Source organism: Salvelinus sp. IW2-2015, linkage group LG3 (genome assembly GCF_002910315.2).
Source record: "Salvelinus sp. IW2-2015 linkage group LG3, ASM291031v2, whole genome shotgun sequence".
NCBI classification, from domain to species: Eukaryota; Metazoa; Chordata; class Actinopteri; order Salmoniformes; family Salmonidae; genus Salvelinus; species Salvelinus sp. IW2-2015.
Genome location: NC_036840.1, coordinates 864,935 through 880,890, shown reverse-complemented (window position 1 = coordinate 880,890; position 15,956 = coordinate 864,935). Strand labels below are relative to the sequence as shown.

The 15,956-nt window shown below is 42.4% G+C and overlaps 1 protein-coding gene across 2 annotated transcripts; it reads right to left on the bottom strand.

Annotated features, from left to right (window-relative positions):
* Positions 1-2,833: 2,833 nt before the first annotated feature.
* Positions 2,834-12,503, bottom strand: LOC139022690 (zinc finger protein ZFMSA12A-like). 2 transcript variants are annotated; one of them, XM_070433703.1, is made up of 9 exons: positions 12,378-12,503; positions 11,336-11,538; positions 11,142-11,231; positions 10,827-10,922; positions 10,259-10,369; positions 10,025-10,148; positions 8,250-8,460; positions 4,991-5,040; positions 2,834-4,867 (listed from the first exon to the last, which is right to left on the bottom strand). In XM_070433703.1, exons 1-9 carry the CDS (start codon positions 12,433-12,435, stop codon positions 3,753-3,755), a joined length of 2,058 nt encoding a protein of 685 aa, XP_070289804.1. In that variant the 5' UTR covers positions 12,436-12,503; the 3' UTR covers positions 2,834-3,752. The 2 variants fall into 2 exon arrangements, with proteins under 2 accessions (XP_070289804.1, XP_070289806.1); XM_070433705.1 differs by having other exon boundaries at positions 11,336-11,464.
* Positions 12,504-15,956: the final 3,453 nt, after the last annotated feature.

Genomic DNA, 15,956 nt, shown 5'->3' with positions numbered 1-15,956 from the left:
AATGGGGCGTGCTCGGTCCTCTTTTTCCTGTAGTCCACAATCATCTCCTTTGTCTTGATCACGTTGAGGGAGAGGTTGTTGTCCTGGCACCACACGGCCAGGTCTCTGACCTCCCTATAGGCTGTCTCGTCGTTGTCGGTGATCAGGCCTACCACTGTTGTGTCATCGGGAAACTTAATGGTGTTGGAGTCATGATTGAACAGGGAGTACAGGAGTGGACTGAGCACACACCCCCGAGGGGCCCCAGTGCTGAGGATCAGCGTGGCAGGTGTGTTGTTACCTACCCTTACCACTTGGGGGCAGCCCGTCAGGAAGTCCAGGATCCAGTTGCAGAGAGAGGTGTTTAGTCCCAGGGTCCTTAGCTTATTGATGAGCTTTGAGGGCACTATGGTGTTGAACACTGAGCTGTAGTCAATGAATAGCATTCTCACATAGGTGTTCCTTTTGTTCAGGTGGGAAAGGGCAGTGTGGAGTGCAATAGAGATTGCATCATCTGTGGATCTGTTGGGGCGGTATGCAAATTAGAGTGGGTCTATGGCTTCTGGGATAATGGTGTTAATGTGAGCAATGACCAGCCTTTCAAAGCACTTCATGGCTACAGACGTGAGTGCTACGGGTCGGTAGTCATTTAGGCAGGTTACCTTCGTGTTCTTGGGCACAGGCACTATGGTGGTCTACTTAAACCATGTTGGTATTACAGACTCGGACAGGGAGAGGTTGAAAATGTCAGTGAAGACACTTGTTGTGTTGTGCATATGGCCAGTCCGTGGTGAGTAATTGCAGTCCTGATGTCCAGAAGTTATTTTCAGTCATAAGAGACGGTAGCGGCAACATTATGTACACAATAAGTAAAAAAATTAGTTACAAAAAACGTAAATAAACAAACAAAAAATCACAATCGGTTGGGGACATGTAAAATTTCTATGCCTTATTATTAAAATGCCTGCCAAACGGCCAAATTCCCCATTGACTGTGGATTGAAAGTGTCTGATTGCTTGGGAATGTCCTCCCAAGCCCACTTTATCATGTTTGATTGAGATATCTAGAAAATATTGTTTTTGTAGGCTCTGATGATATCTGATTGGATTTTTGTTATTTTGTTTGTGGGTCATTACCAGTATGTCAGCCCTGGGCCCAGTTTTTAAAAAATCTATATGGATTTCATAGAAATATAATGAACAAAACGGGGGTCCCCATCCAAGTCAATGATTAGTCCGTTCTATTCATTATATTTCTATGCATTTCAACCTATAGAATAGATAACATTTGAAAAACTGTGTTCTGTTGATTCAGAACTGTAATTGTTAGTGAAAACAGATTTGATATAATACACAACCAACTCTTACAGTGCAACTGCAAAGGTATTCAAGTCTGCAAGTTTTTATTTTTATCATATGACCAGGTAAGCTTTCTGAAGGTTAGAAAATGCCCCCACCACTTTGTGTATATTGTTTCATTTGCATCAATCACATCAATGAGACCATTTGCAAGATTGACACATAGCAAAGAACGTCAGGAATAACAAACATTCTGTAGCAGAGTAGCAATGCATCTCATACCTTTACCTTTCTGGGTGTTCAATACAATCACCAGCATTACTTTAGCATCGTGAAGAAGAATTGTATTTATTTTATCCACACAGAAGATATCACCTTTCTTCTAGGAAACTGGTCCTGAGGTCCATAGTGTCAGGTCTGGATGAGACACTACCCCCCAGCTGGAGGACTCAGTCCCAACTTGAAGCTCGTCTGCATGTGATGTAGTGGTAAAACAAATAGATGGGTAAACTCTGATCGGCGGTCGTGGTGAAAAAAGTAACACGCCCTATACTTTAAATACATTTTTCCTCAAAGATGGGTAAACTGTCAAAAAATTATAATAACCACTTCCTCTGTAGTAAACAACTTGGAAGAACCTCTGTGAAACCTGTATGTCTGCATTTACACAGGCAGACAAATTCTGATATTTTTCACTAATCTTTTGACCAATCAGATCAGCTCTGAAAAAGATTGGTCAAAAGACCAATTAGTGGGAAAAAGATCAGACTTGGGCTGCCTGTGTAAACACAACCTATGTGAACTGTGCTGATTGAATCATGTTGTTTCTGGATGGGGTGATAGAGATATCTGTTTCAGCTCATATGTTTTACCCACTGCAAAATGAGAACATGTTACTGATAGAAGCGAAGGAAGATACAGGTAACTTCCTAAAACCAACATAGTGTCTTAATAGGGCTTTGGGCCTGCCAGCACAGCTTCAATGCCACTTGGCATAGATTATACAAGTGTCTGGAACTCTATTGGAGGGATGTGACACCATTCTTGATCAAGAACTTCCACAATTTGGGGTTTTGTTGATGTTGGTGGAAACGCCTGTCTCAGTGTTCAATTGGGTTGAGATCTGGTGAGACACCCTTTAAACCCCCTATGCTTCTTTGAGACCCCTCTTTCAAAGTCACTGAGATCTCTTCCAGCCATTGTAGCCAAAATAATGGGCAACTGGGTATTTTTATACATGACCCTAAGCATGATGGGATGTGAATTGCTTAAATTAACTCAGGAACCACACCTGTGTGGAAGCAACAGCTTTCAATATACTTTGTATCCCTCATTTAACTCAAGTGTTTCCTGTATGTTGGCAGTTACCCATCATTCTGAGCTTTGGCTTGTTTGATTTCACGAAGCACAGTCGGGGGCCCTCTGGCATCCTCTGGTCCAACCAGGACATCTAGGGCAGTCCCGTCCCAGTTCTGAACAGTCACCTGTACGATAACCCTGTAAGCCAGTGCCAGATGGGAGCACACCAGCATGTAATGATTATGAAAATGCTTGACTCAATCATTCATATACTTTAATGTTTTGGAATGGCACAACGTTTACACAAAGGCTAAACGGTTGGCATTTTTAGATGGATATGTTTATTGATATATTAATGCATAACTCAATTACAGATGAGTAGATTCTGCCGATTATACTGCATTCAACAGAACACTAAATCACTATATCACCATGGAAATAAATCCAGGTGCTGAACATTTAAACAGTTTCACCAAAACTCCATATAACATTACGTAAACAAACAGATGGAACAGCCTCAACCAGTGGAGTGGCTTATGTACATATTTTCATCCTTAACTATTATGCAGAGTGATTTTTAAAAAGGGCAAGTTAACTATTTAACAACTTATGGTTAGATAGTTCATCACCTTGAAAGTAGTCTATGGGCCAGGAAAACCTGTAATCTATGGTTCAGTCTTACTTTAAGCAGCCACTACAAACTTAAGCTAATTTTAAACACCTCTAACTATAAATCAAAGGGAGTGATAGGGTCAATTATGTAATTGTTCTAAATGTAATAGCCAAATCAACTGAAATAAATCCAATATTTGGTTTTACATTAGCAAAAGGTAATTTAGCAATTTAAAAAACGTTTTTTTTATTTTTTTATTTCATGGATGCCCCATATCACTTCCATTGATTATCAGTGGAGGCTCACGTTAGCTTGTTAGTTTGTAGTGTCTGTTGTAGTGTCTGAAGCGCAGATTAGTGTCTCCTGGCCCATAGACTACTTAAAGGATGAGGAATCGTCAAGCTGTAAATTACTGAACTTACCCTTCAACTGGGAAACAAGGCTTTAAAGTGTTGAGGATATGATAAATTAGTTTGGTACTGGGTGTACTTCCTGCATTTCCACTAATGCCACTATTACAAAAGCTCTACCAAAAAAAGCATATTGTAAATACACTACAACTTTCAATGATTTTTCTTCATGTGATAGTTCAGGTGTGAACTGCGTTTGTAAGTATTCGGGCAACGAAGACATGAATATGGCCTCTCCCCTGAATGAACTAGCAAATGTTTTTTTAAGCAAGTTCTCCGGATAAAACCCCTTCCACATTCATTACAAGTGTAGGGACGCTCTCCCCTATGCCCACGCATGTGGACGACTAAATGGCTCGACTTAAAAAAACGTTTGTCACACTCTTTGCATTGGTAAGGTCTCTCCCCAGTGTGAAAGCGCTGGTGTACCTGCAGATCCCCTCCTGATGGAAACGCCTTCCCACAAACAGAGCACATGTACGGTCTCTCCCCTGTGTGGAGCCTTATGTGCACAGTGAGATTACCTTTCTGAGTGAAACATTTACCACAGTAGGAGCAGGAAAAGGGACGATAATTCATATGAGTACGCATGTGATCCTTGAGACGACGGTTTGTTACGAAGGACTTTCCACATTGGTGACAATGGTGTGTTCTCGGAAGTTGCAATCCTTTCTTCTTTGGAAGATGCGACGATGGCCTCAGATCCGACCTCTTGTGGGCTTCCACGTGGTGCACTAGACTGGGCAAGTTGCTGAAGGTCATTCCACATTTGTGACAGTCAAGCGTTTGGACGACACTGTGACTTTTTTCGTGGGTGTCCAGTTGATTCGATTCGGGAAAGCTCCTTGCACAGTGACGGCACTGGAATGGATATTGCGGTGATGTCTTAAAACTCTTCCCGYTCTGTGGACAGATGWACATGGMYTCGTTGTGTGGACACTGGTGTCTCAATTTCTCMCGCAGAGAACCAAACTCTCTCCAGCACTTSRGRCAGCTAAAGGCAGTGCCCACACATTGCATCCTCTTATGATTTGACAGACTTGTAAAGAATTTGAATCTATTCCCGCAGTTGGAGCACTTGTATGGATTGTCCCCACAGTGAATTTGCTGGTGTTGGACAAGTTGAGACTGATAATTAAAGCAYTTYCCACACTGGGGACACTGGTGGAAAATGTTCAYGTGTGATGAACTGGAAGTAGATGGGGCACACTCATTTGAAGCTGAAGAAAGAGGAGTCAACACCTGAAACGATACCCCTGCAACAGTGTCTGTGGAAAAATGAATACAAATATTGAACTCATGAGGAAGTTTCCCCTACCATTGCCCCACAATGGTCAACTGAGGCTTTCCAAAGGGTAAATGTACTCAACTAAAAGTTAGTGAGGTCTCACCTGTATCACCACCTTGCATGACACTGGTAGGAGAAAGACCAGAACCAGCCCTGTGAACAGCACAAAACAGAAATGCAAATTGATGACCATTACTAAGTCAAGTGGTAAAGTTGTTTGATGCACTGTTTCAAACAACAAAATTGTATAAATTAATTATCACATACAGTGTCTCAAAGTATTCACACCACTTGACTTATTCCACATTTTGTTGTTACAGCCTGAATTCAAAATGGATTAAATAAAAAATATTCTCACCCATCTACACACAATACCCCATAATGACAAAGTGAAAACATGTTTTTAGAAATGTTTGCAAATGTATTAAATTATATACAGAAATAATTAATTTACATACGTATTCACACCCCTGAGTCAAGACCTGGTAGAAGCACCTTTAGCAGCGATTACAGCTGTAAGTCAAAACTGTAACTCTGCCACTCCGGAACATTCACGGTCTTCTTGGTAAGCAACTTCAGTGTGGATTTCGTCTTGTGTTTTAGGTTATTGTCCTGCATCTCCAAGTGTCTGGTGGAAAGCAGACTGAACCTGGTTTTCCTCTAGAATGTTGCCTGTGCTTAGCTCCATTACGTTTACTTTTTATCCTGAAAAACTCCCCAGTCCCCAATGATTACAAGCATACCTATAACATGATTCAGCTACCAGTATGCTTGAAAATATGGAGAGTGGTACTGAGTATTATTTTAGTGCCTTGTATTTTAATGTTTTATTTAACCTTTATTCAACTAGGCAAGTCAGTAAAGAACAAATTCTCATTTACAATGACGGCCTACTTGTAAAGCACCCCTGGCCAAACCCTTCCCTAACCCGGATGACGCTGGGCCAATTGTGCGCCGTCCTATGGGATTCCCCCGATCACGGCCGATTGTGATACAGGCCGGGATCGAACCCGGGTCTCTAGTGACGCCTCTATCACTGCGATGCATTGCCTTAGACTGCTGCACCATTCGGTAGGCCAAGCATAATGCATGTTTTGGAATATTTGTTATTCTGTACAGGCTTCCTTCTTTTCACTCTGTCAATCAGGTTAGTATTGTAGAGTAACTACACTGCTCAAAAAAATGAATGAATGAAATATTCTTATTAAATACTTTTTTCTTTACATAGTTGAATGTGCTGACAACAAAATCACACAAAAATGATCAATGGAAATCAAATTTATCAACCCATGGAGGTCTGGATTTGGAGTCACACTCAAAATTAAAGTGGAAAACCACACTACAGGCTGATCCAACTTTGATGTAATGTCCTTAAAACAAGTCAAATTGAGGCTCAGTAGTGTGTGTGGCCTCCACGTGCCTGTATGACCTCCCTACAATGCCTGGGCATGCTCCTGATAAGGTGGCGGATGGTCTCCTGAGGGATCTCCTCCCAGACCTGGACTAAAGCATCCGCCAACTCCTGGACAGTCTGTGGTGCAACGTGGCGTTGGTGGATGGAGCAAGACATGATGTCCCAGATGTGCTCAATTGGATTCAGGTCTGGGGAATGGGCGGGCCAGTCCATAGCATCAATGCCTTCCTCTTGCAGGAACTGCTGACACACTCCAGCCACATGAGGTCTAGCATTGTCTTGCATTAGGGAGGAACCCAGGGCAACCGCACCAGCATATGGTCTCACAAGGGGTCTGAGGATCTCATCTCGGTACCTAATGGCAGTCAGGCTACCTCTGGCGAGCACATGGAGGGCTGTGCGGCCCCCCAAAGAATGCCACCCCACACCATGACTGACCCACCGCCAAACCGGTCATGATGGAGGATGTTGCAGGCAGCAGAACGTTCTCCACGGCGTCTCCAGACTCTGTCACGTCTGTCACATGTGCTCATGTGCTCAGTGTGAACCTGCTTTCATCTGTGAAGAGCACAGGGCGCCAGTGGCGAATTTGCCAATCTTGGTGTCCTCTGGCAAATGCCAAACGTCCTGCACGGTGTTGGGCTGTAAGCACAACCCCACCTGTGGACGTCGGGCCCATCATACCACCCTTATGGAGTCTGTTTCTGACCATTTGAGTAGACACATGCACATTTGTGGCCTGCTGGAGGTTCATTTTGCAGGGCTCTGGCAGTTTCCCACCTGCACCTCCTTGCACAAAGGCGGAGGTAGCGGTCTTGCTGCTGGGTTGTTGCCTCCTACGGCCTCCTCCACGTCTCCTGATGTACTGGCCTGTCTCCTGGTAGCGCCTCCATGCTCTGGACACTACGCTGACAGACACAGCAAACCTTCTTGCCACAGCTCGCATTGATGTGCCATCCTGGATGAGCTGCACTACCTGAGCCACTTGTGTGGGTTGTAGACTCCGTCTCATGCTACCACTAGAGGGCAAGCACCGCCAGCATTCAAATGTGACCAAAACATCAGCCAGGAAGCATAGAAACTGAGAAGTGGTCTGTGGTCACCACCTGCAGAACCACTCCTTTGTTGGGGGTGTCTTGCTAATTGCCTATAATTTCCACCTTTTGTCTATTCCATTTGCACAACAGCATGTGACATTTATTGCACTCAGGTTTGCTTCAAAGTGTGCATTTGATTTCACAGAAGTGTGATTGACTTGGAGTTACATTGTGTTGTTTAAGTGTTCCCTTTATTTTTTTGAGCAGTGTACAATGTTGTTGTCCATCCCCAGTTTTCTCCTATCACAGCCATTAAACTCTGCAACTGTTTTATATTCACCATTAGCGGTTTTCTTCCTCTCCAGCAACTGAGTGGACGCTAGTATCTTTGTACTGACTGGGTGTATTGATACACGATCCAAAGTATAATTAGTAACTTCACCATGCTATTCAAAGTCCCATCTACCAATAGTTGCCTTTCTTTGCGAAGCATTAGAAAACCTCCCTGGTCTTAGTGGTTGAATCTGTGTTTGAAATTAACTGAGGGACCTAATAAATAATTGTATGTGTGGGGTACAGAGATGAGGTAGTCATTGAAAAATAATGTTCAACACTTATTGCACACAGAGTGAGTCCATGCAACTTCTTATGTGACTTGTTAAGCAAATATTTACTCCTGAACTTATTTAGGCTTGCCATAAAAAAGGGGTTGAATACTTATTGATTCAAGACATTTCAGCTTTTCATTTGTAAAAATGTCTAAAAACATAATTTAACATTGACATTGTGGGGTATTGTGTGTAGAACAGTGACAAAACATCTTAATTTAATCTTAATTTTAAATTCAGGCTGTAACACAACAACATTTGGAAAAAGTCAAGGGGTGTGAATACTTTCTGAAGGCACTGTACCTTTTCTGTGCTGACTCGTCCTCTACATCTATGTCATCTTCATTCGCTTCATCACAGGTTTCATCGCAGCCTATAATATCTCTTGTGCTCCCCATTGCCACTAAATGTGCTGTCCTCATAGCCACACCAGAGTCCAGATTGGTACGGTTTAACTGGTCAGGGAAGGCATCAGATTCAATATCTGATTCCTGAGGAATGTCAGAGGAGGAAACTGCACAGACAAAAACAAATACGTTAAATAAATTGAATATCTGCCAGGCTGTTCTGAATACTTCTCATATCCCTAATTTACATTTTAATCTGTCAAATTGTTTATTATTTGGCTAATCCATCCAAGTTTAAATCCCTTTAAAATGAACAAGAAAGGTAAGGAACATGGTGAGAGGAAGTTCCTGCACATAAATCAGATCATTTTTTATGGAATGGTCTGCCTATCCATGTGAGAGATGCAGACTCGGTCTCAACCTTTAAGTCTTTATTGAAGACTCATCTCATCAGTAGGTCCTATGATTGAGTGTAGTCTGGCCCAGGAGTGTGAAGGTGAACGGAAAGGCACTGGAGCAACGAACCGCCCTTGCTGTCTCTGCCTGTCCGGTTCCCCTCTCTCCACTGGGATTCTCTGCCTCTAACCCTATTACAGGGGCTGTGTCACTGGCTTACTGGTGCTCTTCCATGCCGTCCCTAGGAGGGGTGCGTCACTTGAGTGGGTTGAGTCACTGACATGATCTTCCTGTCCGGGTTGGCGCCCCCCTTGGGTTTGTGCTGTGGGGGAGATCTTTGTGGGCTATACTCGGCCTTGTCTCAGGGTGGTAAGTTGGTGGTTGAAGGTATCCCTCTAGTGGTGTGGGGGCTGTGCTTTGGCAAAGTGGGTGGGGTTATATCCTGCCTGTTTGGCCCTGTCCGGGGGTATCGTCAGTGTCTCCCAACCCCTCCTGTCTCAACCTCCAGTATTTATGCTGCAATAGTTTGTGTCGGGGGGCTAGGGTCAGTCTGTTATATCTGGAGAATTTCTCCAGTCTTATCCGGTGTCCTGTGTGAATTTAAGTATGCTCTCTCTAATTCTCTCTTACTTTTTCTCTCTTTCTTTCTTTCTTTCTCTTTCTCTCTCTCGGAGGACCTGAGTCCTAGGACCATGCCTCAGGACTACCTGGCCTGATTACTCCTTGCTGTGCCCAGTCCACCTGGTCGTGCTGCTGCTTCAGTTTCAACTGTTCTGCCTGCGGCTATGGAACCCTGACCTGTTCACCGGACGTGCTACCTGTCCCAGACCTGCTGTTTTCAACTCTCTAGACACAGCAGGAGCGGGAGAGATACTCTGAATGATCGGCTATGAAAAGCCAACTGACATTTACTCCTGAGGTGCTGACCTGTTGCACCCTCTACAACCACTGTGATTATTATTATTTGACCCTGCTGGTCATCTATGAACATTTGAACAACTTGGCCATGTTCTGCTATAATCTCCAACCGGCACAGCCAGAAGAGGACTGGCCACCCCTCATAGCCTGGTTCCTCTCTAGGTTTCTTCCTAGGTTCCGGCCTTTCTAGGCAGTTTTTTGTAGTCACTGTGCTTCTACACCTGCATTGCTTGCTGTTTGGGGTTTTAGGCTGGGTGTCTGTACAGCACTTTGTGACATCAGCTGATGTAAGAAGGGCTTTATAAATACATTTGATTGATTGATCCTCAGATGCAGTTGTTACATCAATAAACCTTATCTGACCATGTGGCGCTAAAATGATTGGTATAAAAAATGAGTAATTTTCTATGAACTTACTGTTTGTGTACAATGTTCTGCATTGTTTGTAATTCTGGAGCAGAAACTGGAGATCTTCTGAGTGAGAGAAAGATTGCAGGCATTCATCCAGGCCAGAGGAGCCAGCACTCAGCAACAATGCAGTCTAGGGAAAAGAGGGACACAAATAAAATGCCAAAATAGATTCCAGGCCAACTACAGTTATTAATTTGAATGCTGTCTTACAAGACTGTCTTACAAAAGTGATTTCTGCACCTGCTTAAAGTCTGGTAGTGTAAGCAGCTCTTCCAACCTAGTGAGGAAGTCACAGACCAGTTCCTGAAGCGCTTTGTCAAAATCAGGTCTGAATTCCTCAAGGAACACCACCTAAAAAGATGGAGTCAGTGAGATAATGCAAAAGGAAAACGGTTAGCCTACTTAATGATTGGTTGGGAGACCCTGCATGATCCTACTTTGGGTGCCAAGTCTTTTTCTTCTCTCTTGCCAGGGTCTACTAGTTATGACTTATCATACAACAAAATGCAATTTTTAAAGGACATTATTACTAGGTTCTCCCTGGCTGTACCATCGATCCAGTCAAGCCATATGGCAGAGACTGCCTTTCCAAACTGCCTCAACTATCTGAAGCTGACTAGACACCATTCACTTTCCATTTTGATTATTTGCTGTGCAGGTTTGTTTTGCTTTTGAAGTGTTTTGAGATTATATTTTGTAATGAGAAGCGCTATATAAGCAAAATAAATTATTATTAGGTTGAGTCAGGCTAAAGAAAATGTTAAACTAAAACAGGTTCAAGACAAGCTTGACATGAACAGCTACTTACTTGAACGAAGTGTTCACGCTCAACTGGGTCTGTAATCAAGCTTTGGGTGAGCTTGGCGAAGTTACCTTCAGGTGATTCCATGCCTGCATCATAGGACTGTAAAACAATGTGGAAAACACACTGAAACCGGACGGTCATTTTTACACTTTGTGTTAAAGGGGGTGACAAATGGCACACAACTGTCCATACCAACAAACTTAAGCTCTTGATTTTAATGTGGCTGAATTATCAGGGTGTTAATTCTCATTTAAGTGTCCAGCAGGGGGGAAAAAAGTTCAAATATTGGCATTGTACTATGACATTTGATTTACCAACCTGAACCTGTGCAAGTTGAGAAGACTTTATAGAATAAAGGAGGGTTTGGAGGCTAACAGGGTGTTCAGCAGAAAATCGCCCCAAAGTTACCTGCAAGAAAAGTGGTGATGGAGTCTGATACTTTGCATAAAACTATTCTCTGCACTTCACCAATTGAAGTGATCCTGTATGAAAGATTAGACAGAATTTCTTACCCTTGCTCTCAGCCCCAAAATAAGAAGGGTCCTCTGTCTGTCAGTCATAAGTTCTGGGACAGTTTGTGTTACCACGGTCACAAACTCCTCTAATTTTCCATAGTGCTTAATGGCCCTCTGTTGTGATACCTGCCACATAAATGCAGACATCAGTCGTAGAGGTGGGACCAAAAGGCGCAGGGAGGAGAGAGGGATGGGGGAATCTATAATGTGAAAAGCACAGTGTGTTACTGTTAGATGGCTAGTTAAATCAATTACGTTTAGCTATGCATATCTTAGCTACCGTTATGTCATAATAACATTGTCATAACAAATTTCATAACAATCCCAGCAGACAATAGCTTCCGCGGAATGTGCATGTGGACACTCAATAACATAATAATAGCGAGCTAGCTAGTCAATAACATATTATAAACTTGGTGGATGGAACCCTGTAATGCTGATTGGCTGACAGCCGTGGTATATCAGACCGTATACCACAGGTATGACAAAATATGTATTTTTACTGCTCTAATTACCTTGGAAACCAGTTTATAATAGCAATAAGGCACCTCAGGGGTTTGTGGTATATTGCCAATATACAACGGCTAAGGGCTGTATCCAGGCACTCCGCGTTGCGTCGTGATGAAAAACAGCCCTTAGCCGTGGTATATTGGCCATATACCACAACCCCTCGGTCTTATTGCTTTAAAATATCGAAAGGCACAGCTAGCTAACGTTAGATATACAAGAGGTTTTGCTAGAAACCGCACAATAGCTAGCTAGATATCCAGCTACTTCCTTGACGTCAGGGTCGTTTTCACTAGACACCAAGTGCTAGAAAACTGACCGAAACGTGGAGCGACGACCCGAATTTGTCCAATTAGAAACGCTCGTTTACATGTTCCGTTGCAAAACGTTTAGCTACGGGTTGTTCCTATACGACCCTGGTCATAGCTAGCTAGCGAACTGGTTATTACGCCCACCTAGTTTAGAAAGCTAGCTAGCAAACACACAATATTGTTTTCTATCTTGCAAGTTACCACCAATACCGTATACATACCCATTATGGCCCATGTGCCAATCAATATCTTAGCTACCTTAGCTAGTGAGCGCCGCATGAGACGGTAGAAAGTAAATCTAGCTAGCTAATGTTACCACCATAAAAGAGGATGTGAAACCTTTGCCACCAAGTACAATTTTAACGTCAGTGTCCAAAAAGTCTTCAAAATAAAAGTCATAAATTATGCTAAATGTGTAATATTTAACTATCAAGCTATTCAATATATGTATTTATGAACTTGATTATTGCCAATACAATCTGCATTTTAGTTATTACTAACTGTATTTCCATGTAACCATTAACTTCATCATTAGTATAATAAGAGGTCTAAGACATCTGTAACAAGGGCATTGTAGACTAACATTAGACATCTACATCATCATACCATTATAGACCATATCTGTCTAAAATAGTATGCCTACTAATCACTTCCTCATGCTGTGATTGTGAATTGAATAGTAATAATCAATGGCAGCCTAAGATGTGTCCCTATCAAGGAAAACTATGTAAGGGTAGGGCTTACATCCGTTATATACTTATATGTTTTATTATGCGAGCCACTTGACCTACTGAAGCTTCATGGGAGTGGAGTCATAATTCTCTGTGACATGTCAGACCAAGGGACCATAGGGAATTTGGTAATTTCTGATAGTTGAAAAGGTATCCACAAATGTGTTTACCTGTGTTGTTCATGATGCCTCTCCATTGATAATCACTTTGTGCCAAAATAGAGCACGGCAGTCACACACACTAAACCCTGTTCATATAATTCACTGTACAATATTCAGGAAGTAAATGCTGATTGTACCCACAATTCTATGAAACTGTATGGAAGAGGGTGAATGTTTTCAGAAGTCGTGTGTTGTGAGTAGGGTTGCACATTTTGGGGAATATTCAGAGGTGGAAACTTTCCGTGGGAATTAACGGAATATATGCAAAGTAATATTAATACCACTTAATTGTAGATGTTTTTTGCATTGGATATATTTACCATATATGGAGACAGAAACATAAACCTTTTACCTTATCATAAGTAGACATAATTGCAAATGATTAAATCCTAACAATAGAAAAAAAAAAAAAAAAATTTGTTACAAATTGAACTTTAATTAAATTAGTTGACTCTTCACATGGGATGATTTCACTGAACAACAAAAGAAAGGGAATATTGAATGATCCCCAATGATCCATCGCATCTCCCAAAAATGTTTTCAACATACATCTGTAAAATTATAGTCTAGAAACTAAATCTTTGGTTCCTCTCAGATTAAATCCTCTTCCTCTCAGGCTTCCTCCTCAGACTCTGAGGCCTCATCTTCACTGTCACTTTCCAACCTTGTTGAGGATGGCTCGTTGTCAGGCTCAAAAAGCCAAAAATTTGCAGGATGGCCACCAATTTTTCAACCCTTGTATTGGTCAGTCTGTTGCGTGCTTTGGTGTGTGTGTGTTCCCAAACAAGGACCAGTTGCGCTCTGAGGCGGCTGATGTTGGTGGGATTTGGAGGATGATGGAGGCAACAGGGGAAAGAGCCTCAGAAACACAAAGTCCCATCCAGTAGGTGGCTGATGAGATATGTTGGCACGACTGCCTCATTGCATCTCCATCCCGAAGCCCTTGCTTGGAAGTGTACTTTGCCAGACTGCCAAGAACCTTGCCCTTATCCAGGCCAAGGTGGCGAGACATGGTAGTGATGACACCATAGGCCTTGTTGATCTCTGCACCAGACAGGATGCTCTTGCCAGCATACTTAGGGTCCAACATGTACGCTGCGGTGTGTATGGGCTTCAGGCAGAAGTCTTCACGCTTTTTGATGTATTTCAGACCTGCAGTTTCCTCTGCTTGGATTTACAGTGAAGTGGGCAGGGCAGTACGGATTTCTTCTCTTACATCTGCAAGCAGAGTCTGAACATCAGACAGGATGGTATTGTCTCCCTTAATCCGTGCCATGCCTACTGCTATAGTTTTCAGGAGTTTCAGGCTGCTTACAACTCTCTCCCAAAATACATAATCCAGGAGGATCCTGTTGATGGGGCTGTCCATATCGGCAGACTGATATGGCCATTTCTTGGAGACTCCTTCCCCTCCAGGAAGACTGTCAAACATGATGACACCACCCCAACGGGTGTTGCTGGGCAGCTTCAATGTGGTGCTCTTATTCTTCTCACTTTGCTTGGTGAGGTAGATTGCTGYTATAACTTGATGACCCTTCACATACCTAACCAGTTCCTTGGCTCTCGTAGTGTATCCGTTTTCAGTGCCATGATGTACTCGAGGAGCAGATTCAATGCATGAGCAGCACAGCCAATGGGTGTGATGCGAGGGTAGGATTCCTCCACTTTAGACCAAACAGCCTTCATGTTCGCAGCATTGTCTGTCACCAGTGCAAATACCTTCTGTGTTCCAAGGTCATTGATGACTGCCTTCAGCTCATCTGCAATGTAGAGTCTGGTGTGTGTTGTCCCTAGTGTCTGTGCTCTTGTAGAATACTGGTCGAAGGGTGGAGATTATGTAGTTAATTATTCCTTGCCCACAAACATTCGATCACCCATCAGAGATGATTGCAATACAGTCTGCTTTCTCTATGATTTGCTTGACCTTTACTTGAACTCTGTTGAACTCTGCATCCAGCAAATGAGTAGATAAAGTATATCTGGTTGGACAGGTGTTTGCTGGGCGAAGAATATTCAGAAATCTCTTCCAATACACATTGCCTGTGAGCATCAGAGGTGAACCAGTTGCATACACAGCTCGAGCAAGACATTCATCAGCCTTTCTTTGACTACGTTCCTCCATTGAGTAAAAAAAACTTCGGATTCCAGGAGGACCATGAGCTGTTGCTATCGATTAAGGTGTCTGATTCATCATTTTCACATCAAATAGAAGTAGAGGGACTTTTGTCAGAGGTTGCTTGTTGTGAGTGCTGAGGGAACTTTATGCACTTGGCCAGATTATTCTGCATCTTTGTTCCATTCTTCACATATGATTTGGCACAGTATTTGCAAATGTACACAGCTTTTCCTTCTACATTAGCTGCAGTGAAATGTCTCCACACATTAGACAGTGACATTTTCCTGTAAAGATTAGAAAAAAAGAGTTTAAGAAAAAACCAAATACAATTCCATGTACAGATATAGTTAAGCAATTAGATTAAACAACTCCTTTGTAAGATAAATGTTTTAAAATGAAATATGTATGGAAACAGGTGAATTAACACTCCTCAGTTAGCAGGCTCAAATAAGCTAACACCCACATGGTAGCAAAAACTAACTAGCATAAATTGTTAACAAGTTAGAAATGATTTAAACACACTTTGCTGTAGGCTACTGTTTACTAGTTAACAAAAAATATTTTATGTCATAAAATATATTCACCCCACCCAGTATTGTAATGAAAACTTACCAGAAAGCATGTAGTCCTTGGCTCAGACAGTGTAGTAGTGTGGGTCCAATAGCATCTCATTAGTGTGCAAGACCTTGAGAATCAGCTGTACATGTGATGGAAGAATGCACTGTGCATGCAGAGGGTTGCAATTCCATTGAATTGGGGATAGTTTAACCAAAATATGCCACAAGACCATTA